The 27,085-nt window shown below is 39.8% G+C and overlaps 1 protein-coding gene across 4 annotated transcripts in view; it reads right to left on the minus strand.

The window, feature by feature from the left end:
* Positions 1-25,012, minus strand: part of RALGAPA2 (Ral GTPase activating protein catalytic subunit alpha 2) — a 374,904-nt gene extending 349,892 nt beyond the window's left edge. For 2 of the 4 annotated variants that reach the window (XR_006655322.3, XR_006655321.3), the window contains exon 1: positions 24,694-25,012. Coding sequence is in view for 2 of the 4 variants with exons in the window: in XM_024559518.4 (XP_024415286.1) it covers positions 24,694-24,799 (106 nt within the window). In the remaining 2 variants the exon portion in view is untranslated. The remainder of the gene's footprint in view (positions 1-24,693) is intronic. The other 2 variants (XM_024559518.4, XM_024559519.4) reach the window with 1 other exon arrangement.
* Positions 25,013-27,085: the final 2,073 nt, after the last annotated feature.

Below are 27,085 nucleotides of genomic sequence, written 5' to 3' on the forward strand. Positions count from 1 at the left end.
AGACAGAAACACTGACAAGATGAATGTTATTAGTAATGTACTGTTACTTAAAGGTTAATATGATTCTGGTGATTTTACCTTTTAACAGTGATGTAGATCCCTGCCCTCTTTCCCTTTTCTGGTAGTTTGTAGAAATACCACATACTATTTCTTCCCTCCTTCCACCCAAAATGATTTGGGGCTGAATCTCCTGACTTGCTACGGCCAACTGGTCATTAGAAATATGACCCAACAGTGGCTGGAGGACCTCAGGTAGTCTCTGGTCCAAGGGAAATGAGGAAACTCATCGAGTGGAACTGGACCCAACTCACAGTGGAGCCAATCCCAGGCAACCTGCAGTCAGAGGCAGAATCACCAGAGCCAATGCAGGCCTGTGAGGGAGAAAAATAGATACTTATTGCCACAAGCTGTGAGGTTTGGGGTGGATTGTTACACAACATCATTGTTGAAATGTCAGTGAGGAAGAAATTCATCACCAAGCAGAGTCACTGGCCATGAGGTCAAACAAGGCCATGAAGAGACACCCCCAAGTATAACACACTGTCACCTCCCTTAAAGAAGGAAAAGTGGGAAAAAAGGGATCCAAATAACAGAAGTTGCTCATTGATATAAACTTTCTGTCAACTGTGACCGTACTCAGCTGAGTGTAGACAGGAACTCCTTTTCCTGATATCAGCCAGTAAGTAGGTCTTAGAACCTCCTGTGTATGCAGAATTGTGCCAAGAGCAGGTAAATGACCTGGAGCTTACCTGGTGAGCAGGTAAAGTCAACACAAGTGAAGCCCTTTCAAGACTCAGGAGATAATCAGTCATAAGACAGAAGGTATGCTGATTGTACTTCAAGGTAAATCAGTAATTTTATCATCATTATTATTAAAGAGAAATTCATATCTGAAAAATGCATCTATATACAGACCTAAAAATGTCCCTGGTACTAATTATATACAAATACTAAATCTTCTTGTGGATGGAAATACAAACTTACACAACAGGTGAAAGGCTCCAGAAGGCTCTGAAATGTGAGATCTGATCAAAGATGCGGCGTTATGGTATGAGAAGGATTGGAGAAGAGGACGAATCAGGCAGTGGACATACTCACCCCCCAAAGTCAGCTGGCAGGTAGGGATGTTTTGCCTGACACCCACCCTCTCAACCACCCACCAGGCATGGTTATTTATAGAATATCTGCAAAGCTTTAATAAAGAACTGAAAGATCAAAGTCTATTCTACAAGAACAGTTTTTCTAATGCTATAGAGACTTTAAATTTCAGAAAAACTCTCTCAAGTGCCATGTTTTTAATCCATATCCATTTATAGGTATAAACATCACTGGACATATCTTACATGGAATTTTTCCTGGAGTCATCCAGAAGTTAAGTAATAATGTACTGAATGAAGATAACCCTTACCACACTCCACCAGAGTGATAGGAGATACCCAGCCCCTCTTCCTTACCTCCCCACAACAAGCTACCTAGGAGATCAGACTCAATAAGGAAACTGTAATTAGAAGCAATCATGGGCCATCCTCTGGGCATATACCAGTGAAGACCCTCAGGCTTTGCACTCTGGTTTCCATCTATCTCCCTGGAAATCCAAGCTTCCCACAGGACCCTCACCTCTGACTGTCGCCTCCACACAGCTCTGGGCATCACCTAATCTTACCCCAGTTTCCTAATCCCAACCCTCCACTCGCTATATAAATTAAAGCTCTCCCTACCCCCTCTCCTCCACTACATCTCTAAAGGGTCCTTCCCCTTCTGGCTCTACCTGAAACCAGGCAGTCCCCTGAGGACACTGCTTCCCTGCATGCAGACTGTCAGGTTGTCTTTCATTTCCTCCTACACCTACATACCACTTGATCTAAGATGAGGTTGGTGTTCTCTCTGCTCACACACTGCAATATCCAGACCATTCTCAGGCTTCCAGTAAAAAACAAAATGCTTCTGTGCTGCTCATACCATCAGACTTCCAACGAGGCCCTCCAACCCAAGTTGCACACAGTCTTTCACTCACCCCAGCATGCTCGCCTAAGGTGTCAGGACCTAGCTCACTGTCTCTCTCTCCATAACTAGTACTGATTTCAACATTTATATAGATGCTACCTGATTTTATGTCAAATGAGGTTGTCCTCCACCCCTTTCTCTGTCACCCATGCCCAACAGTCATATCCTAGACTCAGTCATTACTTATAACCTCCCCACCTCCAACATCTCTGTTTCAATCTACTCTCCTGCCACCTGCCATTTCTGATCTTTCCTGTTCACTCCTTCTGGGAACCTAATTCCAACAACTCTTCAACCCTGCCAGGTCCTGGAACCCAGTGACCCCACCATCTTACCACTATTTATGATCCCCCTCAAGTCTTTACTTCTTTTTTTCCTAAACTGGTTTCCACAGTCCATTTTTTCAATTACCCCTTTCATTGTCCCCCAAGCTTCTCCTTTCCCCCTTCCATCATATTTACTCAAAACCCCAGTTTCAGTTTTGACCTTGACTTAATTGAAAGTATGTATTTGAGCACAAGCCATGTGCTAGACATAAAATTTTTTTAATTGTTTTGAATATTAAATATATGTAAAAGAATAAGTATGTATATATGTAACATGATATTTAATAACAAAACCAACATTTTTTTAATCCTCACCTAAGGACATTTTTTCATTGCTTTTAGAGATATAGGAGGGCGAGAAGAAGGGAAAAAGAGAAATATTGACGTGAGAAACATTGACCAGTTGTCTCCCATGTGTGCCCCGATCCGGATCAAACCTGCAACCTTTTGGTTATAGGATGATGCTCCAACCAATTCAGCCACACAAGTTGGGCTAAAACCAACACTTTAAACCCACCCACCTACCCAAGCATCCAGGTCAATCAGGCTTTTGCCCTGCCCATCACTCTAAGTTGCTCTCCACTGTTAACCCAATTTTCAGTCCTCTCCACAGCCAATAGTTGATGCACACACACCTCTGTGCCCAAGCAGTAACCCAGCCTAACAGAAGGAAAAAGAGATTAGAACTCTGGAATACTTTTAGAAGCAAACTGGGACCTAAACTGCATACTCCTGTTTGCATGAAATGAAACAAACTAATCTTTTAGCTTGACTGACAGTTTTGTTTCTTACAGACATTATAGCCATGTTGTCCGTACCAGTTATACCATTTTAATCTTTTTTAATTTTCCTTAAAAATGTATATATATTCAAAATTCTATCATAATGATCATTTATTTCCATAGGTGTTCTCCACAGCATTTAAACTAAAAAGTGAGAGTGACCTGGAGCAGACACTGCTTTCCCTCCAGCCCCCTAACCCTAACCAACGGACCCTTGCTCTTCCTGTTCAGGGATCATCCTCCCCCACAAAGCCTTGACTTTTAGGGAGGCTGGCCTTTCTCTTGCTCCAGGGGATGGAACCTGATGCTGCTGAGCCAATTATTGTGGCAACTGTGCTCCTTGCCAGTAAAGTGTTTAGGCTCAAGCTGGTCAATTAAAAAAAAGAGGGCGGGGGGGGGGGGGGGGAAGAATTCTGATAATGTCTATAAAAGATAAATTGTTCTTAAAGGGACATTAGAAAAAGTACAGTAGTTTCTTTTTCCCTGCCTTGGACATTGTTCTATCTGGGTTCAATGCTTGTAATAGCTGTGGTCATTTTATCACCTGAGGGACAAACCTGCCACACTGAGGACACTAAGGACAGCAAAGTAAGGAAGCAGAGAAAGCCTGGGCTTTCAAAGTCACCAAACTGCTGAATTAACTGACTGGACCCAGCTTGCCTTGAGACCACTTTTTATAGGAGAAAAATTCTTTATCATTTACATTTATATTTGGGTTTTCTATGATTACCTGCAACCAAAAACATCCTTCAGATACTGAAATAAAATCTGAAAGTACAATAGGAAACAAATACTAGTATAATTGAAAAGGTTGTAAAAGTTATATTCACCCCACTTCATTTCCTAAGATGTATTATTTTCATTTCCTTATACCTGTAAGGCAAACTAGATATAGAAAATAAAATTCTGAGAAGTCAGAAAGATCTTAACTTTGTTATCCAGGACTGATAGGTCACGTGTAAAAGTAATTCTGTATATACTCCAACTATCTAGTGCTAGAGTTTTAAAAAGTAGATCTATTTTTCTCTTAAACATTTTTGACATATTTCTCAAATACAGGATTCTAAAACTTTGTTTTTAACAGAGATATCAAGTATCGATATAATAAAAATCACAACATAAACATCAACAAAATATAATGTTCAAATCAAATGTGTTTTATGTACATTTTAATATATCCATTCCTTTTGCAGGAATCAGTCTCTTCTACTTTTCTTGTTCTGAATTCGGCTAGACTATATTATAGTCAAAAGCACTAAGTAAAGAAAGAGTCAGAGATAGAAATAAAATAAAGCAGAAGCTAAATGGTGACCTAAACCTCCATTTCCAACATCTAAGGAAGAAGAAAAGTGGTATTGAGGACAGAGACATTTTACTTATGTCAAATTATTATTATCAATAATTACAGTAACAGCTTACAAAAGAGTTTTATATACATTATTAACTCAAGCAGATCTCCAACAGCCCTAGTAAGCAGATACTGTCCTTATTGCCAGTGGAGAGTCAGAGAAGCTAGGCCACTACCAGGACTTCAGCCTAGGCACTCAGGCTCCCATGCTGCTCATCTAATTAAGTCTAGTATTAACCGAAAGTGATCAAAGAGACTCAGGAAGCATACCTGGAAATACAATTTTTTAAAAGTACATAAGAGAGACCTGGTATAAGTCACAGAAATAAATAGTTACAAAATCCCAAAGAAAACCCAGCAGTTGGTTTATTTAGGACACCAGAACCAGCTTGCAAGTAGAACGATCTTCCTTCTGAACAGGTTAAAAGGGTGGCCTTTCTGTGAAATTAACTCAGCAAACATTGAAATGGCCTTCTCCAAAAGGCTCACTTTACCATCAGAAAATCATCACACTGTCCCCTGCCCTGTGTGCAGCTACAAACACTATCGTATCTGCTGTATCCCTCTCACAAGAAGCCAAAGGCTCCTCTGGTTGCTGAGCACACTCTTCTCAGTCCCAGGCCACAATCTGCTAAGGCTTGGGAAGTCCTAAAACCCACAACCCGTAAAATGATGGTGAACAATTTGTTATATGAGTCATATGATATGACCATTTAAGTATTATATGTCTTCAATTACTGATGTGGAAAACGTCGTGGGCATTTCCAGTCAAAAATATAGTGTTACACCATGTATAAAGACTATTCATGTAAAACTGTGTTTATGTGTGTATGCATACAAGACAGAGAGAGAGCATGAAAAATAGAAGACTGAACATAAACAAGAGCAAGCACAGAAAGCATGTTTACCATAATGGTAACAATAATTACCAGGAGACTGAAGAATTTGAAGAGCTTTTCTATACTTAAATTATATTTTGCTTATTTGTATTATTCAAATGTTTATAATGAGTAAGTAAAATTTTACAACCAAAAAAAAAAGCATAAAGCTATTTTTCATTTTGGGGGGGGGGGGGGAAGGCTCCAGAGTGTTACAGAAAGGAGTACTTTTCAAAGCCTATTTGCCACAAAAATGAAAAGAACAACTCATCAGAGATGATACCAGGCCATAATTTTCTCCAAACTTCTCTTACTATTCAACTTTAAAAAACACTCAAAATTCAAACAATATATGAAACAGTATCTTCACTAAGACTAAAATGCCCTCAAAAGAGCAAATAATTTAAATTTCCTCTGTCCAACACTATAATTAAACTTCTGTAATAACACATACAATGTAATAAAGCTGTGTAATGATCTAGTTATAAAGGACTCTTGCTATCTTTAGGGAAAGCTATGTTTTTTCTAATCATCACTTACTGAAAAGTGTAGTAAAATCATAGAGCCAGACAGAAAGAAATTATCTCTGCCCAGCCATTCAACACCTTGCAGAGGATGGTCAAGTAAATGTGTGACACCTCTGAATGAAAAAATGTGATGAAATTTCCAATCACGCTAAGATTCATTTGCAAGACCTGGTAGCCTTAGCACACATTAAGTTGACACTGATTAGCAACTGCACACACCAAATCTCCTTCAGTGCACACTCAGCAACATTGGTTCATAAAAATCAGATCTTCAATTAACACTGAGCCAAAGTTCAAGACTCCCTCAGGCCTTTCTATTAAAAAACACAATAAAAAGTACAAATAGGGTCCTAATTTAGCTGGGTACCTGAAACAGGGCTAGTCTGCAGTGTTTGCTGCCTTTTGTAATCATTTATATGGATAAATTAGTAATGTGCTGACCCATTAGCATTTTCTTTCCTGTGCTCATTCTTTTTCAGCCCCTTTCAAAGCCCCATTTTATGTCAACATCAGAGGCACTTTCTAATGTATCTGCTCTTTGCCTCTCACTAGAATTTGGGGTACCACAGCAAGCTCATCTCTGTATCATTACAAGCTATAGTTTTGCTGTCCCACTAGCCAGTGTTCCTAGCCTGTCTACTTATCACTGCTTACTGTTGCACTAAGAAAAGACACAGGCAGGCATGTGTGCCCCATCTTCCTCAAAACTGGGCCTGCCATGGCTTCCTTAGCCACTCTCTTCTCTTCTCCATCTCCACTTCTTTCTCTTCCCTCTTCTCTTTACTGTCCCCAGACACTTCAGTTTTGGGGCAAAGGATCTGACTTTTAAAAAGTAAGCCAAAGAAAACTTTCTTTACAAAGATCAGACCAAAGGTCAGTTCAGGTCACTTCCCTGCTCGTAGCCCCACACTAGGGCTCCCCAAATCACTGAGTCCTATAAGCCCCACCTGGTTTTACCTTTACCTCTGCTTTCTCACTCATGCTCCTTTCCCTAACCCCTACTCCAGGGGTGTCAAACTCGTTTTCACCAGGGGCCACATCAGCCTCAAGGTTGCCTTCAAAGGGCCAAATGCAATTTTAGGATTGTATAAATGTAACTACTCCTTAACAGTTAAGCGAGAGCTTGGCGCTGCCACTGGGTAGAAACAAAGTGCCAGGCTGGATAAAACAAGGTGGAGGGCCAGATTTGGCCTGCGGGCCTTCTGTTTCCCACCTGTACCCTACTCCTTCAACTCTGTTGACTTCCATGAGATTCCGGAGCCTATTATTACTCAGAACCTTTGCAACCACTGCTCTCTCTGTTTGGACACTATTCCCAGAAATAATCACAAACGGTTCCCACTTAAGCCAGATGTTAGCGGTAAACCCTTCTTCAGAAAAGTCTTCCCTGACCCTGTTATCTAGATCAGCACACTCACACCCTTATCAAGCTTCATTATTCTATAAATATTACCTGAAATTATATATTGTTTTTTATTTGTTTATTGTCCATCTTCCTTAATTGAATAAAAATCTCATAAAGCTGGGCCTCATTTGGCACATGGCAGGCACTCAGTAACTATTTGTAGAATGACTTAAAAACAATGTATATGATCTAACCTAGACAGACTCAAGAGTGATCAATCCATTTATTAAAATGATAACCATCACTTCCCTCAAATTACATAAATTCTCAAACATAACTCCCATAGTCTTAAATAAAACTTGCAGCACGTCATTTAAGATGTTCTCAATGATCTAGGATTATTAACACAGAAGTCAATTAACTCCACCTTGAGCGTAGGCAAAATATAAGCAGTGCTCTTTGTGTGGGCATGTGCCAGAATGCCTTTCCAGCTATTTTCTCAGAAATACACTAGCCAGAATGAGATTCAGTCTATAGGTACAGGGCAAGTGATCCAGGCTGGCCAATCAGAGTACCACATCTCCCTCACCCAATGACTGGTACATGACCCACAAAGGGCCAATCAAAATGGTCTCAGGAACTGGGGTGAGCCCTCAGGGAGGGGCCACACTCATCTCAAGAGTCACTAGAGTTCAGGGATCATCTCACTTGCACCTGGCAGAATCAGCCTGAGAATGAAGTAAAGAAACACAAAACAAACACAGAACCAAGAGTGAAAAAGAGTAGTTTCCACCAAGGGGGAAGGTGGGAAAAAAGAAAAGAGTGGGTGACTGTCCTAAACACCATTTACATCCCTTTCAATAGCCATACCTAAAAACAAATGTTCCCCTAGACCAGTTGCCTGGGTCTTTAAATACTTTCATCTTAAATTAGGTTAAGCTGGATTTCTAACACTTGCAATCAAGAGTCCTGACTAGTACAAATATGCGCAACATACACTACCATTCTGGTGGAGCACTGATTAAACACACACACACACAGGTGGCTGCCAGGGGCTAGAGGGAAGAGTGAATGAATAAGGAGTGAGAACTTACAGTTAGTTTTCTGATGGGGTGATGAAAATGTTCTGGTAGAGGTACTGGTTGTACAACACTGTAAATATACTAAACGCCACAGAATTGTTCGCTTTAAATTTTACATTATGTGAATTGACTTCAATAAAAAAATTTTAAACAAATAATGCTGTAATGCATTGCTTAATACAAGCGTCTTTAAGTATATCTATCATAATTTCCTAGAAGAGGAAATTGGGTCGGATGATATGCAAATTTTTAAGATCACTGATACATATCAATAAGTTACTTTACAAAAAAATCATACCAAATAATAATCTGATCAAAAGTGTATTGGAGAGCTAACACAATGTATAATTATTAGAAAAAAAACATTAAAAGACAGCAACTTTGCTAATAGGTAAATTCATTTTAATCTGTAAACTTATATATCAGATTATTAATGAAAAGTGACTTTTAAAACACTGGGTGTTGTCATTTCTTCATTTGTGACTAATGTATACATATATTTTGAACACTTACTATAATTTTTCCTGTTAACATGTAGGAACTCTTCATGTATTGAATACATAACTATTTCCTCTCCTATACGTTTCAGATATTTTTTCAGTTTGTTATTTACTTTTTGGGTTAAAGGTGACGTGTCTGTTTGTATATGTATTTATTTTAGAAGCAGGAAGAGAAAAATGGAAATATTCTCTCAAAAAAAAACCCCTACCATATCTACAGTATGACACACACACAAACACAGAGAAAGACTAAGTGGTATTTTACTTCCGCTCCAGGAGTTCAGCATAAGCTCTCCTACCTCAGGTCTATCTGACCCAAACACACCCTCATTTGAGCTGATATAAAATCTATGAAGGAGGTCAGCACTGTTCCTATCAGAAATAAGAACAAATAAAACACGTCAATCCCTTTAAAAAGCTTAAATCCCTTTAAGCTTTAAAAAGCTTAAAATTAGTCTGGTTGGTGTAGCTCAGTGGATTGAGCACCAGACTGCAAACCAAAGGGCAACCGGTTAGAGTCCCAGTCAGGGCACAAGCCTAGGTTGCAGGCCAGGTCTCCAATAGGGGGAATGCAAGGGGCAACCACACACTGATGTTTCTCTCTCTCTCCTCCCCCTCTCTCTAAAAATAAATAAATAAAATCTTTTTTTAAGTTTAAAAATAAAGAAGCAACATATGTTATTAGTTCCCCTTTCTTCCATGCAGTCTTGAAAACACTACCAAAGATGTCATTGAAAGCATTTTCACCACTAGTTATAACAGGTCCTTTTTTGGGGGTGGCGATGCAGTTTTGGTTTCTGTAAATTTAAAGTTTTATAATAGTGTCTCTCCAATTTGGTTTCTATGAAAGAATATCTGGAGCACTTGCCTAAGCTTCACCCAAGCCTGTCCTTACTTACCAACAGCTCTCTGGGCCTGCTGCCTCTTCTCTCCCCACCCCAGTCAAGGTTTCCCAACCTCTTCTCCCTCTTGTCTGAAGAAATAGTCCTTTCTTACAGCTATTCCCCTTGGGATCTCAGGGGTGAGTCTGAGACCTTAATTCTTGGTCTTAATCATTACTTTAATTCAGTGATTTTCAACATTTTTCATCTCATGGCACAGATACACTAATTTCTAAAATTGTACAGCACACCAAAAAATATGTTTGTTGAGCTGACAAAAAAAAAAGGTATAATTTTGATTCATTCACACTGGACAGCTACTGTTGTGTTGGCTTTTCTCATTTTTTTTTTTTTTAATTTGACAGTCTAAGGGAAAAGAGGTCAGTAACTAAATAGGTATTACATGTTTTAAAAATTCTTGCAGCACAACAGTTGAAAAGCGTTGCTTTAATAATAGGAACTCCTGACTGGTGAAACAATCTTTGGGGCAGTAAGGCTTCAGGAATTTTCCAAATCATCCACACAGGTGGCTGCTACTCTACCTGTGTAGGGAAGAGGGAGGGAGGGAGGAAAGAGGAAATCTCAGACTTCAACACATTTCTGAGAAGGTCTTGGTCAGGCCAATGGGGAGTCTTCAAGCCAAAGCCACCTTTCAGAGGTAACTGGGTCTCACAGGAATGAGCCACATTAGTACTCCTGCTTGCTCAGTAATTGGCTGGGAGTAGCCCTAAAGAAGCTCAGCTTTGGCTAGAAAGTGGTGGTGAAGCCAAGGGCAGCTGCTAGAGCTCTGAGTGGTGCATTCTCATGGTTCCCACAGTTGGGCACAGGCAATGTCATTAGTACCTTATGTGTCCATGAAAACATGGTTGAGGCTCAATGAATGTGTCATCACTTAAAACCAAATGCAAGACAATATTAATGGGGTGCTTATCTTTTTCAAAAGTGATTTTTTAAACTAAACCACAATTGTAATTATGAAGTCAAAGTACATATTTAATGTTAAAGATTACAACTAACAGGATTCAATATTTTCCAGATGTGGTTTCAGTTTGTAAAGCAATATAGAAGATACAAAAGTGATTATGATACATCTCATTTCTAAAAATAAAGTTAAGGCCCTGAAATGAGGATTCAGAACTAACTCAGAAACAAAGCTCTCCTAAGAACCTAGAAGGTAAATCCTTTATGAACTGGCAGCAATTTTATCAAATAAGAATACGAGAAACCACTCTACAAAAGTATAAAGTACTACATTAATATCAGAAATCAAGGTGAAAAAATTAGCCTAAGAACATATATGCATAAGTCACAGAGAGACGAAAGCACAGTGATGGCCAGAGGGAAGGGGGAAGGGGCTGGGTAGAGGCAGGTAAAGTGGGAGAAAATGGGGACATAATTTTAAAAAAAGAAAAAAATCAATACAGTCAATACAGTTATATCTTGTGTGGATTAAGTCTGCAAAAATGGAAAAAATCAAATTACCCTTAAATACTAGAGCCACACCCATCAGGGAAGATGCTCCCACAGTGAGGGACATGAAGGAAAGAGGACCACTGAGGACAGAGCAAATTCTCTTATCCCACTTCATATCCCTCCAGGCACATGATCACTAAGTAGAAGACCAGGCAACAACTGCACTACTTAAATTATTCTCTTTATTTATATATATATATAAACACACACACACGCGCACACACACATACATATTTCCCCCTTCTGGCCAACCATTTAAAATATAAATTAAGTGCATTTATGAGATCACTCCCCAAAAGAACAAAATATCTTACAGATTACAATATTTAGTTTAAGGAGATACATGGTACAGAAGAGGGACCAAGACATAATCAGTTCCTATCACTACACCGCTACACCAGTGATAAAAATGGTTCAGCAGTTCATTTTACACCTGTTATCTTCACGGAGAAAACAAAACCTTTCTCGTGAGAGCTCCCTCCACTTCCCTGTGACCCAGCACACCATTTCTGCTTCCTCCACGTGGCAGTAGAGGAAGAGGTACCCCTCTCTCTTGTCAAGCCTGATCTCCTGCCCCATGTCCCTGATTCTACTGCAGACCACATCTTTTTCCATTTTTATCCCCTTTCTTTGTACTGTTTATTCATTTGCTCTGTTATTATTTACTTTTCCAAAATATAAATAAACTCAAATTCCTTTGGCCTTAACAAAGTATAAAAATCGTATCTGCACACACATACAAGCATGCACACACAACACCCATCCATCTTTGATCTGGAATTTCCCATTCCCTTCCTGGCATATTAATCTATACCCTTCTGTTGCAAGAGCCAGAAATACGACTCAAGCCAGCTAAAGCAAAAACAGGGTGTTACTACTGGCTTACGCAACTGCAAAACTCAGGGGTGGAGAAGGCACACACATGGCCAAACCCATTGGCACGCAGGGTCCACTGGGCCCTTCTCACTCTCCCCCTCTCTGCTCTGCCTCCCTCTGAGTGTGAATTCAATTTGAGGCAGGTGCTTTCCATGTGGGAAGATGAACACATGCAGCCCAGCCTACATCCTCATGGTTTGCAATCCAGAGCCTTGCTCTCTTATCATCTACTGTTTCAAATCTCAGGGAGATTGAGACTTGTGGACCACTCACCAAGGGAATGCATGGGTTTAGATCTGTCCTCTGCTTAAAAACTCTTCACCAGATTCCCAACATCTAATCACACAACAGGATAAAAGCCAAAGAACACGTAACTCCATGGGGGCCAAACCATTACCTTTGCACAAGCTACTCTTTGCAGCATCCTTACCCCCAACTTGTCTACCTGGGAAATTCCCATATTCCAAACACACTTCAGACCCGACTTCCATCAAGACACGTACCCGGTCAAGAGGCCTTTCTGCTCTGCCTCCTCTGCACCTTGTAGGCTCCTCCACAGTTTCACTAACATAACACTCTTGTAGTAAATGTACTGTATTTTGCCATGTATAACATGCACCCACATTTTTGTCTCAAGCTTTCAGGAAAAAAAATCTTTTGTTTTAATTTTTTAATTCAAATATTTATTTATATTTAGATACTTGTTTTTTGTATTATAAGGGAATTTTAGCATTTACTTTTTAATATATTATGGTACATGAAATTTTATGTAACAAATTCACAATATTTACTCATCACAGAAGGCCAAGAACTCTTCCTCACTGTCAATATCAGAAGTATCACCTTCTTCAATTTCTACATTACCACTGTCTTCTGAAGAGTCACTTTCCTCATCTGGGTAAATTTCATTGTCCTCAGTTCCATCCATAGCATTGCTGATGCCACATTTTTTAAACGATTTCACAACTACTTCCTTCTTGACACTGTTCCACAATCTTAGGATCCAATCACAAACCTGGGCGATGGATGCTTCCTTAATTCTGCCTATAGGTGTTAAATCATTACCAGCTGACTGCATGCACAATGTCCACTCTTTCTTCATTAGGGCCTTAAAGGGCTTGCTTACTGACACATCAAGAAGTTGCAGTTGGCTGGTTAGCCCACCAGGTATCACAGCAAGTTGGGTTTTCAAGTTCACTGAGATTGCTTTTGCACTTCGTGTAACATGGGTTTTGAAGTGATCAAAAACAGGCAAAGCTAGTTTTCTAAGTAATCCTCCAGGCCTTTGCAACCAGACTTTGTTAAGCCAGATTTTCACACCTTCTTCATTCATCATCCTTTTTCACTGCACATGGATAGTAAGTTCCACTTGGAATATTTTCTTTCAGAAATGTTTTTCTTTTAAAGATGATGATAGGTGGTAGCTTTGTCCCATCTGCAGAGCAGGCTAGAACAACAGTGAAATATGTTTTCTCATGACCACCAGTTTTAATAGCCATGGTCTTTGCTCCTTTGGCATCCACAGTTCTGTTGGATGGCTCGTCCATATTGGCGACCTGGGACAGCTCAAAGTTGAAAGCCTTTTCGAAGATTGATAACATAAGAATGAAATTCTAAAACGTGATTCTCATAGGCTGCTGGAAGTTTTTTGGCAAGTTTCATTTTTATCCTCATGCTCAAACCTGCTCTCTTTATAAAGTTAAAGCATCATTTAGGTGACCCTGAGAAATCCTCAATATTTTTTTCTTGAGCAATACTTTTACCTTCTTCTTGTATCATCTTAGTCAAAATAGGGATACCAGTTTGACACTGCTCCAGAACTTCACTTCCTGCTCTACCTCTGGCCACTGTGGAGGTTTCCCTCACATTGCCTTCATCTTGGCATCTGAAGAAGCTTTTCTTCCTGTTGCCTCCACAATCTGATGACACTCTCTATGGGAGGAGGTCTAGAGTGTCTCTCCACAGCTCTGTTGCCATGCTTTTTAGCATATTTAATAACTTTTAGCTTAAAGCTTGCAGTGTATGAAAACTTTCAACATTTTCCAAGGGATTGTCCAATAATTTCTCCCACCTAAAGTGTACGGGCTGTTCACCATATGGTAATAAAGTCAGCATCACCTATCTTATCAACTGGATAACAATCAGCATCATCTATTTTACTCTGTGGATAACAATACTTTGTGGATAGCTCTTCATTTCATTTCACTGAATCGCAACTACTTTCATTATAAGTTCTTCGTAAATTCAACAAAACCAATTATTGTATTCCAGGGTATCATTTTGCATATGGATATCAATATTTGTTTCTAGAGTTACACTTTTAACACATAAGCATAAATAAAAGAATTAAAAACACTGTATTTTTCGGACCATAAGATGCACCTAGGTTTTAGAGGAGGAAAATAGGAAAAAAAAATTTGAAGCAAAAAATGTGGTAAAATATTTAATAACATAAATAATCACCCCCCCCCCCCCAGCGAGCCAGGTAAGCTACATTAGAACTATAGACCCACCCCCATTTTCCTCCCAAATTTGGGAGGGGGTGCATCTTATAGTCCGAAAAATATGGTATATAGATACGGAATTAGTATTACCCTTGGATAATGCACATCCTTATTTTTCCCTCAAAATTTTGGCAAAAAAGTGCAGATTATACATGACAAAAATACAGCAGGTGTTTACATGTCTGTCTCTCCAATCAATCAGCAAATCCTGGGCTTGTGCCTTATTAATCTCTGAAGACGCAGCCCTACCAAGCAGACACACACAAAAACACAACAATGTTTGTAAAACTGAATTTTTTTTAAATCCAAAGATAGTTGTTTACTACATTTATATATTATTTTTTAAATTTTACTGTAGCCCTGGCTGGTGTGACTCAGTGGATTGAGCGCCAGCCCGTGAACCAAAAGGTCACTGGTTTGACTCCCAGTAAGGGCACATGCCTGGGTTGCAGGCCAGGTCCCCAGTAGGGGGCACACAAGAGGCACCCACACAGTGATGTTTCTCTCCCTCTCTTTCTCCCAACCTTCCCCTCTCTCTAAAAATAAATAAATAAAATCTTTTTAAACAATTTACTATAAAATAACTTATATTCCTTTCTTTAAAAGTAATTTTAAAATTTGAATAAATTTGCTATTTTGAAAGTCATTTTTTTAAAAATAAACAATTCCCTACAGTTTTATTTTCAGTACACAATTTAGAGACTAAAGATCAGTACTCTAAACATCTAGTAAAAGTTTTTATGCCCACTGCAAATAAAGCACTTACAAATAAAAATGCAAATTATAAAAATTTATATCAAAATATTCTGAACCTACCAATTGTCTCTCTTCCCAAAATAAAAGGTAAAAGCCAACCTTTTTGAGTTATCTTAATACATCGGAGTTCAATCAGACTTTTACCCTAGGTTCACCTTTCTCACATTAGAAGTCTAGACAGTCTCAAGTTCTAGAAGCAGGAATGATATATTTGTGTTACATGTATGTGTCCAAAGTTAATTTTATATCCCAAAGGTTACAGATGTAAAATGTTACTAATTGATGAAAAAATATTGGGTTAGCCAAAGAGTTCGTTTGGTTTTGTCTATAAATAAGATGGCTCTAATAGCACTTAGCTGTCTTTAGCATCATTTGAAACAATTTTGTTAGACTGTATTGTGACAGCTGTCATATCAGCTTTCATTTTTTTTAAAAACTTACCAAAATTGGTGAATTCTTGTGTACCAATATTAATACTGAAAATGGAAGAAAATATGAAACATTTTCAGCATATTATTCTTTCAGTAAAGGTAAAAACGCAACTGAAATGCAAAAAAAGATTTGTGTACTGAGTGTATGGAGAAGGTGCTATGACTGATCGAACATGTCAAAAGTGGTTTGAGAAGTTTCGTGCTGACAATTTCTCACTGGACCTTGATGCTCCACGGTCAGGTGTAAACCAGTTGAAGTTGAGAGCAATTAAATCGAGACATTAATTGAGAATAATCTACATTATATCATGAGGGAGATACCTGACATACTCAAAATATCCAAATCAATAAAGTTATTGGAGAAAATGAAAAATGTGTCTTTTATTTTACAGAAAAAACTAAATGAACTTTTTGGCCAACCCAATAGCAAAGGGAACTTTATGGCAAAATCACTTTACTTCTAACAAGGTCAAATGAAAGAAATATTAAGACTGCCTGAAGAGCCTAAAATTATACCTCCCAGCTTTGTTCTGGTTGTAAAATATCCATGTGGCACTAAGGTCCATGCAAATATTCTGCCACCTGCTAGGCTTGCCAAGGAAGGGCACAAAGAAGTCAATGAATACAAAAACAAAGATGGAGTCTTTTTATCTTCTGCTATATTCAAATCAAATATAGCCTCAAGTCTCCCCAGACGAATATGGTAAAACAGAACAGGAAGAGAGCAGCAAAATTCAAAGCAATAATCTTAGGAGACATGCAAAAACTGCTGGACTTTTGTTTAATATCTTAACATTTATTTGGGTGCATAAATATATTTTCTAGTATGTAAACATGTTTTTAAGTCAGATACCTAGCATAAGCACAACATGGGTTTTATAAATTTTAAGAATCCTAGCTCTGGCTTCCGGCCAAGATGGAGGTGTAGACACACTGTGCCTCCTTGCACAACCAAAAGAAGGACAACAACAATTTAAAAACAAAAAACAACCAGAACTGACAGAAAATCAAACTGTATGAAAGTCTGACAACCAAGGAGATAAAGAAGAAACATTCATCCAGACCCGTAGGAGCAGAGAGAACTCGCAGCAAGGCCGAAGCTGGCGGACCCAGCAAGGGGGCGGATTGGGGAACGGGGCAGGCCAGGCTGCAGCTAGCAGATCCCACAAGGTGGTGGCTGGCAGACCCTGTGGCCCCACATTCGCACATAGATAAACTGGGAGGAACTGTGGGGGAGCGAAGCAGAATGCACAACCCAGGGCTCCAGCATGGGGGAAATAAAGCCTCAAACCTCTGATTGAAAACACCCGTGGGGGTTGAGGAAGCAGCAGGGGAAACTCCCAGCCTCACAGGAGAGTTGTTGGAGAGACCCACAGGGGCCTATAGCGTGCACAAGCCCACCCACTCGGGAATCAGCACCAGAGGGGCCCAATTTGATTGTGGGTAGTGGAGGCAGTGACTGAAATCCAGCAGAGAGTGGAGCAAGTGCCACTGCTCCCTCTCAGCCCCTCCCACACGTACAGCATCACAGCACAGCAACCAGCATTCCCCCTCCCCAGTGAACACCTAAGGCTCCGCCCCTTTACCTAACACGCACAGAGACAAAAAAAAAAAAAAGGCCCAAATGACAGAACACTTCAAAGCTCCAGAAAAAATACAACTAAGCAAGGAAGACATAGCTAACCTATCAGATACACAGTCCAAAACACTGGTAATCAGGAAGCTCACAGAATTGGTTGAATTTGGTCACAAATTAGATGAAAAAATGAAGGCTATGCTAAGAGAAACAAAGGAAAATGTACAGGGAACCAATAGTGATGCGAAGGAAACTGGGACTCAAATCAATGGTGTGGACCAGAAGGAAGAAAGAAACATCCAACCAGAAAAGAATGAAGAAACAAGAATTCGGAAAAATGAGGAGAGGCTTAGGAACCTCCAGGACATCTTGAAACATTCCAACATCCGAATTATAGGGGTGCCAGAAGGAGAAGAGGAAGAACAAGAAATCGAAAACTTATTTGAACAAATAATGAAGGAGAACTTCCCTAATCTGGCAAAGGAAATAGACTTCCAGGAAGTCCAGGAAGCTCAGAAAGTCCCAAAGGAGGAGAACACACCAAGGCACATTATAATTATACTACTTAAGATGAAACAGAAGGAGAGAATCTTACAAGCAGCAAGAGAAAAGGACACAGTTACCTACAAAGGACTTCCCATAAGACTGTCAGCTGATTTCTCAAGAGACCTTGCAAGCAAGAAGGGTCTGGAAAGATGTATTTGAAATCATGAAAGCCAAGGACCTACATCCAAGATGACTGTATCCAGCAAAGCTATCATTTAGAATGGAAGGGCAGATAAAGTGCTTCTCAGATAAGGTCAAGTTCAAGGAGTTCATCATCACCGAGCCCTTATTATATGAAATGTTAAAGGGATTTATCTAAGAAAAAGAAGATCAAAAGAAAAAAGCAAACAAAATATAACCAGAGACATTGAAATTAAGAACATTGTAACAATAGCCAGAGGGGAGTGGGGAGGGGACAGTGGGGAGAGGGGTCTATAGGAGCTACTACTATAAAGGACACAAGGACAAAATCAAGGGGGAGGGTAGGGGGGGAGGAAGGTGGGACTGGCTGGGGTGGGGTGGAGTGATGGGGAGAAAATGCAGACAATGGTAACTGAATAAAAATAAATAAATAAATTACAAATATATATGAACAGTAAAAATGACAGCAAACTGACAGATATTAACCACCACACCTAAAACAAAAACAAAAGCAAACTAAGCAAACAACTAGAATAGGAACAGAACCACAGAAATGGAGATCACATGGAGGGTTATCAACAGGGGAGTGGGAGGGGGAGAGAGGGGGGAAAGCTATAGAGAATAAGTAGCATAAATGGTATGTAGAAAATAGACGGGGGGAGGGTAAGAATAGTATAGGAAATGTAGAAGCCAAAGAACTTATAAGTATGACCCATGGACATGAACTATAGGGGGGGAATGTTGGAGGGAGGGGGTGGGCAGGATGGAATGGAGTGAAGGGGGGGATATGGGACAACTGTAGTAGCATAATCAATAAATATATTAAAAAAAAAAAAAAAAAGAAAGAATCCTAGCTCTGCCACTTACTGGCTGGGAGTTAGTAGATGACTAGTTAACCTCACTGAGCCTCAGTTGCTTCATCTGTAGGTTGGGGTAGGAATACTACCTTCATCAATTGTGGGAAGATCAATAAAATTCTGACAATAATAAACAACCATATCACCACTTTCTATCCTCTCATTAAGCTGCAGACCCCATGTCCTATAACATCCCAGACATTTCCATTTGGATTGTGCCTTTTTCTCAAAGTCAACACGTATAACACCAAACCCATCCTCCCCTGTCATTAGCCATGATCTGCTCCCAACTCTTCTGGATCTATCCATGCCATGCCCATTGTCCCAAACACCTAATGCCAATTACCAAATTTTAAAAATATGTTTATTGCTAGTCAGACTAGAGTGGAGACTATAGTCCTAATCCTTGCTGCTGGCAGGCCCAAAGGGAGCGACACTTAAGAAAGCAATGTGAATCAAGTCATAAACATGCTAAAATCCAGCAACTTGAATTCAATGGAATCTATTCTAAGAAAATAATACAAAATACAGAAAAAGCTGCTTCCTACAATGTTTACAGCAGTATTACTTATATTACTGAAAGAGAGAGGAAGGGGGAGTAAGAAGAGAGGAAGGAAGAAAACAATTTAACCATACAAGAAATGGTAAACTAAATTATGGAATATAGTCTCAGCAAATGTTTGTAGTTAATAAAAATGAAATGCTAGTATTAGATAAATTTAAAAGGCAACATTTAAAATTGTAAGTGAACTTAGAGCAACAAATGCACAAAAGAAAACATACCAAAATGTTCTATTTTGCTCTATCTGTGTATGGAGCATTTGTGAGAAACTAGCCTCCCTCTCTGGTTCTAAACATTTGGTCCAAACCCTTGTGTCACTTGATTGCACTGGACTGTGGCCTCTGATCCCAACTCTCTTCTCCTTCTGATTAATCACTCCTCATCTAGCTTCTGCAAACTTCACTTTCATTATTTTATTAAGAGAATCACTCCTTCTACACTGGTTCTTTAATATCCCACCCCCTCCTTTCCATTCATGGAACTTCTTATTTCAGGCCCTCATCACTTGTTTGCTCCATCATTGCCTGTGTTTAGTGCCACCCCTCCCATGAGCCCCAATCCATTTTTCCTGGCCATGCTGGCAGAGACAAAGTTCTCAGAATTTATTATTTGACCTGCTAAGAATTCTCCAATCAGGTCCTCTTACCTGCAGAATAAGATCTGAGCTTCTAATTCAGGCAAACAAAACCCTTTCTGATCTGCCCCTGAACCTGCCTCAGCTTCTCGCAGTCAAGTGACCTACTCCTCTCCTTCCCCACAAGTCCTCAGTACAACTCACTGTCCTGCCCCTACTCCTGGCCTACACAGTACTCCAGTCATTTATCTGACACTTTGGATGCCCTCAGGACCAGGATTCTAGCACCCCATCCTCAATGCCCATTACCCTCACCACTCCCCCACTGGACACGAGGAAGAGGCAGGCTGGCATTCCTTACCCTTCCACATGATTGCCATGCATATTCCATCATCTCTTAGTTGGAATTGCCCCCTCCCTCTACTTTCCCAAATTCTAACCCTGCTCTGTCTAGTATGTAGCCACTAGCTACATACAGCTACTTACTGCTGGAAATGAGGCTAGTCTACAATGATATGTGCTATGAGCTTATAATACATAATAAATAATATGTTATTTTGATTACCTGTTGATATAATACATATTATATATATGGGTTTAGATAAAATATATTATTAAAGTTAATTTCATTTGTTTCTTTTTACTTTTTTAAATGTGACTACTAGAAAATTTAAATTACACATGTGGCTCACATTATATTTCTATTGGATAGAGCTAGTCTAACCATTCTTCAGGGCCTAGCATGACTAAAACTTCAAGGTGCCCCTATTTTTATGCCACTCTTAATTATCTTTTTTGCCTCTTTGAAATTCTATAACAGAGTCTACCATATAAGCCACTATCTAATTACACAGTGCACTACTGTTTACTATTATCCTCACTCTTCTTGTTATAACAATGCCATTTCTATACCCTGTTTTGGGACTCAGTGGCCAGTCAACTTTTTTTTTTTTAATTTTTATTGTTATTCAATTACAGTTGTATGCCTTTTCTCCCGGTCCCTCCACCCCACCCCAGCCAAATCTTTTAATGAGACAAAGAATCTTTGTTGGAGCCAAGTAGCAATACACAGTTTGTTTTTCTGGTTTTGTTTTGTTTTATTTACCTTCCCAATAACAATTGAAACAGTGTAGGGAGAACTAGAAGTCAGGGGACTTAATGGCTCTTTCTTCTTCCTATATATAGACAATTTAGCACATGGTTTGGCCCCTTGTAAGGCCTTTTATGCCTCAGTTCCCGCCCCCCCCCCACCCCACTGTAAAATCAATCAGGCCAATCTACAATATAAAGTCAGATTAAAGTAGCTAAGAAAGTTCTAATTGGAGTCATTACTATGACACTAAGAAATACTCTACTTTTCACAACTAATTGTTGTGAAAGGCAGCCAGCCGTCTTAAATACAGACTAATTTTTATGAAGAGAGAACAAGTCCATCACAATTATGAAAATAAGTAAAGGTGAGGGGGGAATTACCTATCAAAACGCTTATCCTAGCCTATGAATGATAGGAGACAAGTAATGGGAGAAGAAACTGTCAAGTGCCTACTCCAAGTTAAAATAGTTTATATTGGGTTGGCCAAAAAGTTTTTTTTATTTTTCTGTAAAATAGCTCTAGTAGTGCTTAGTTGTCTTTAACTTCATTCAAAACAATTTGTTAGATTGTATGATGACAGCTGTCATATGAGGGTGCATTTAAAAAAAACATCAAAATTGGTGAGTTTTTGTGCAGCCATTTTAATATTGAAGATGAAGAAAATATGCAACAATTTTGGCATATTATGCTTTATTACTTCAATAAAGGTAAAAGTGCAACTGAAACGCAAAAAAAGTTTGCGCAGTTGATGGAGAAGGTGCTATAACTGATGAACATATGAGGGGGAAGTGGTTTACGAAGTTTCATGGGGAGATTTCTCACTGGATGATGCTCCATGGTCAGGTAGACCATTTGAAATTGACAGCGATCAAATCAAGGCATTAATTGAGAACAATTAATGCTATACCACGAGGGAGAGAATTGACATAACTAATATACATCATCCCAACTGAACAAAACAGTGAAATCTCAAGGAATGGTGATTGTGGTAATTCCACCCCCCCGCCTTTATTATTTTGATACTTATTACACACTTGTTCTCTCTTCATAAAAACTAGTCTTGACCTGGCTAGTGGGGCTTGGTAGATTGCATGCCAGACTGAGAACCAAAGGATCACTGGTTCGATGCCCAGTCAGGTCACATGCCTGGTTTGCAGGTCAGGTACCCCAGTATGGGGCACACAAGAGGCAACCACACATTGATGTTTCTCTCCCTCTCTCCTTCTCTTCCCCTCTCTCTAGAAATAAATAAATAAAATCTTTTTTTAAAAAATTAGTCTGTATTTAAGATAGCTGGCTGACAAAATATCCAAATCAATAAAATTATTGATTAAAATGAAAAATGTGTGTTTTATTTTATGGAAAAAACTAAATGGACTTTTTGGCCCACCCAATATATCACACTCACAATAACCTTACAAGGCAGACATTATCAAACCCATTTCAAGAGTAAAGAAACTGATGTTCAAACGCAGGCTAAGTAACTAGGCCAAATCATGTAGCTGTGCTGCAAATGAAGGTCAGTAGTATCATCTCTGTATGTAAAAACTGACATCTTTATTAACACTGGAAGATAAAATGTGTGCAAAACAAGAGTATTATACAATATACAAATAAAAATAAAAATAATAATTTCTATTCATTTCCTTCAAATAGTTTTCTTGATCTTGGCTAATTCCCATCTTTCAGATCAAGACACCTTTTTTCCTAAGTAGACTTTTTCTTAAAGTAGCCAATAAATAGGGTATATGAAGTGGTAGGGACTAGGGCATTAATGTACTATTTTTCTTTAAAGTTTTTAAGCCACAATTGAGAATGAAAGTTTACATTAAATATTATGGCTAAAATTCCTCAGATACATTTACAAAAATCTAGTCCCAATGGGTAAAGATTACAGTGATAAACTAAGCCATTCCACAAACCATCAACAAAACATATATCTAAAGAAATATCAAAGAAGCTCTCCATGTTACATAACTTAAGTTCAAATGAAATGATAAAAGAAAGTTCCTCAAAATAAGACACACATAATATGAAACCACAATTACATAGCCTTGAAAGCTGGCTAACTACTTTCTCAGAATGGTAACAGTGTACTGTGTATCTCTAAGAAACCAAACTAATCTAGGTTTAGTTGATTCTGCCTTTACAGAACAGCCAAATTAATCTTACAGACTTGGACAGGACAAAAATTCAAATTCTCTATCACAGAAAAAGTCCTAAAGTATCAAATGCTTTAAAATACTGCTCAACTCTCCTTATTAAAAACGCCCCTGCAGTAGGTGTTAATCAGTCACTACAAAAAAAGCTCTGCACAATGCAACCTGTCTGCGCTTGGTATTTTACTACAGGAAGTAGAAAGTTCAGTTTACCAAGAACACCACATTTCACTTTCAAAGGTCTTGAAAACTAATCCCTCTAACAGTAACTAATTTACATTTCACCGCAAACTGAACAAAACAGTGAAATCTCAAGGAATGGTGATTGTGAAGAACTTGGCAAAACCAGATGTTTTTTTCTTTTAGAGTATAAAAATAATGTGCAACTTTTAATCTCATGAACAAAATCTTTATGTAAAATTCTCACAAATAAAATTAATTCTTTTACTGCTATATTTCCTCATAGCAATATATTAAGACTATGTGCCCTTACTCAGAGACATATATATTAAGACTACCTGCCCTAAATCAGGTGATTTTTGCTCATTTTAAGAATAAAATGGCACCTCGAAGAAGCAGAAGGTGTCCTTTTCTCAGCCCCCAAATACACAAAGTCTACAGACAGCAAAGGTGTCTTCATCCTAAACAAAAGGTACGACTAAGGAAGAAAATAGAACACAAAACAGCCTAGCAAACCAGCTACAAATCACATGCAGCAGGTGACAGGAAGCCTTGTGGATACTTCACACCCACAGGGAGGAGCTTCATTCCAGGTCAATTGCAGAACCTCTCCACTCAGTAGTCTCATAAAAACGGAAGAAGACATATAACCATCACCGTCATACTGGCAATAAAGGAGAAGCAGTCTCCTTGAACCCAGGAAAGTCACCCCTCCCTCCAAGCAAATACGACCAAGGACACAAAGAAACTGAAGCAGCCAGATCCAAAATAAAGATAAAATTTTAAAGGGAGAGGGGGTGGAATGGTAAGATATGTTACAGTTAAATTTAATGTATCCTGGGACCACCTGGAGTCTCAGTCTCAAAAGTAAAAATAAAATTTAAAGGGGGAAGGGGAAGCGAAAAGAGAAGACAGTTCAATTAAGTGTATGGTAGGACTACTCGGGGTCAGTATACTTAGGGTCTGGGACTCATAAAAACTTAAAAATTGGGAAGGGAGATGACAGCTCAATGTGTGTGTGAGGGCAATTTGAGAGGTCCAGTATTTGCTGGGGAAGGGACAGTCACAGTTGTGCCCTACCTCGAGGTTACCCGGTGAGAATACGAAGTAAGTTTACACCGGAGTGCTCGAGGGCAAGGTTGCCCGCTTTCCTGGGAACAATGCCAAGACCCAGAGACCGGTTCAGACGCCCCACCACCCTCACCCCACGTCCTCGGCATCCCAGCTCCGACCCCAACCCGGCCCACGCCGGGGCAGTGCCTCCGACACCAGAGCCCCCTCCCACGCCTCACCCAGCAGCGCCCGCAGGTGCTTCAGACGGGTCAGCACGTCCTTCTTGGGGTCCAGCACCTTCTGGGTGGACTTCTTCACATCCCCGTGGCTCTTTCGGGAGAACATCCTGCCGCGGGAAGCCCGGGCCCCACCTGGGATACAAGGAGGCGCCTGCGCCGCGCGAGTCACCGAACTGGGTCCAGACTGGTGCTTAACGCGCGAGCCCACCTTCGAGCAGCCGCAGCTTCAGCTGTGACTCCAGGAAGGAGGGGCGGGCACCGAGAGGGGAGGGGCAGGAAGGCGGTGTCAAGGCGAAATCAACGGCCCCGCCCACCGGGAGGCGCCAGCCTCACCTCACGCGCAGCGTCAGCGTGGGGTCGATCTTGACTCCTCCAAGGGGCGCCAAGGGGCGCCAAGGAGCGCGAAGTCCGCACCACGCGTCACAAAGAAACTTGCCCCTACGCATTCGTTGTACTACAATTCCCGGAATGCACCGCGATAGAGCCCTCCAATCAGACTGTCGGGACTTTGGCACGATGGGAGTCAGGGGGCCGGCTCTAAGCACGGTCCGCCTTCCTACCCAGCAATTTCTCCTGGGAAATGTAGTTATGCAGGAAGCGAGGCACTGCTACCGCCTTTCCAGGACAAGGAGCTCTTGGGCAGCAAGGCCCCCAAGTCTGTGCCAAGCGCAGTTCCCTCTAGTGTAACACGAACCACAGAAACACTTCTGTAAGAAAAGTTTCAGGGCTATGAAAATTCAAACCATTTTAAGTTCTACAGTAGCTTCTGGAATCACACCAACAAGGCAGAGATCCATGGAAATCCCTTTGACCATCCCAAAATCGCAGCTCAAATACATGGCTTTGGCAAGAGGGAAGGATAAACCTAGGCTGTGGACAAAGAGCCCCTTGGTTTCTGAGACCCAACTTCACTTGGAGTATGAGAGTCCCTCACTCTGACTGTTCTACAGGATCTTGCTTCTTGCTTTATAGGAAATGCATGTTCTCTGTGTTGTGCAAAGCCCTATTAGCAATCCAGTAGTAGAACAAACCATAAATAGAACCTGAGGGACATGGCACTCAATCCTGAACGCCTTTTAAGTCCAGGCACCTGTAACTAGGGATACGACTGAGAAGGAAGATGGTCTGGAGATGTCTTACAAGAGATTTTACTGCATCTGGATCCTTTGATGCTCCAAATTATGATTACATTTTAGCAATTGTCCATACTCATGGATAATTTTATCCATACTTATCCATTTTTTCCATACTTAAGCTGATTGTTTAAAAACATGTGGTTTCCATCAGATTGGGACCACGCAACTGTCTTTTCATTTGGATGAACTGTAACTTGGAGGACGAATAAGGAATTTACACAGCTTTGCGTTGATCGCTGAGCACAGTATTTGGCCTCTGGAAGCACTCAATAGAAGTTCATTAAATAAAAGGGAGTAAAAAGCCAAAATGGTGCTACATATTTTTTTTCAAACATGCAAAAAAAATCTCATAATTGTTAGAGCCTCTAGTTTTAGAGTTGTCAAAATAACATTTCTAGAACTGGATTATATTCATACTGAAGGACTATTATTCAGCAATGAAAAAGAATGGACTATTAATATATCCAGTAAAATGGAGGAATCTCAGACCCAGAGATGAAAGCCCCATACTCAGGATGAGCTGTCCTACCAGTTTGGGTCCCTAGATGGCATCTTCTTCAGAGCCACAAACCCCCCAAGACTGTTACAAGAGAGAAAAAAATCTTTTAAGACATTTTGAGAGTCCATGTTACAGCAACTTAGCCTGTACTTGATTACACATAGTAAGTAAGTCACAATATTCATTGCCAGATTTCTTTAAAATGATACCTTTCATTACATCGATTAAACAAAAAATAGGAAGCACTTGCCTTAGGGAATTCAATTTTTTTCTATCATAAGGCAACCTGTCATCAACCTGTGAAACATTTATTGAGCACCTGCTATGTATAAGGCATGAGTCTAAATCTTGGGGATAAAAAGATGCAGCCTCTTGATCTCCAAAGCGTACAATGTAGTTGAGGGGCAGAATAACTACATAAATAACTAGGTAAATGACAGTGTACAGTGAACATGTGACACTGTCAAAACTTGGTAGTACTGCATATGATTTCACTTATATGTGAAATCTAAACGACAATATAAATGAACAAAAAAAGTAGAAACAGACTCATAGATACAGAGAACAGACTGATGGTTGCCAGAGGGAAAGAGGGTTGGGAAACTGGATGTAAAAGGTAAAGGGATTGAGAAGTGCATATTGGTAGTAACAAAATATTCATAGGAAATATAGTCAATAATATTGCAATAACTATCTATGGTGCCAGGTGGCTACTGGAAATAGCAGGGGAACACTTAGCATAGTATAGAATTGTCTA

This window comes from Desmodus rotundus, chromosome 6 (genome assembly GCF_022682495.2).
Source record: "Desmodus rotundus isolate HL8 chromosome 6, HLdesRot8A.1, whole genome shotgun sequence".
NCBI classification, from domain to species: domain Eukaryota; kingdom Metazoa; phylum Chordata; class Mammalia; order Chiroptera; family Phyllostomidae; genus Desmodus; species Desmodus rotundus.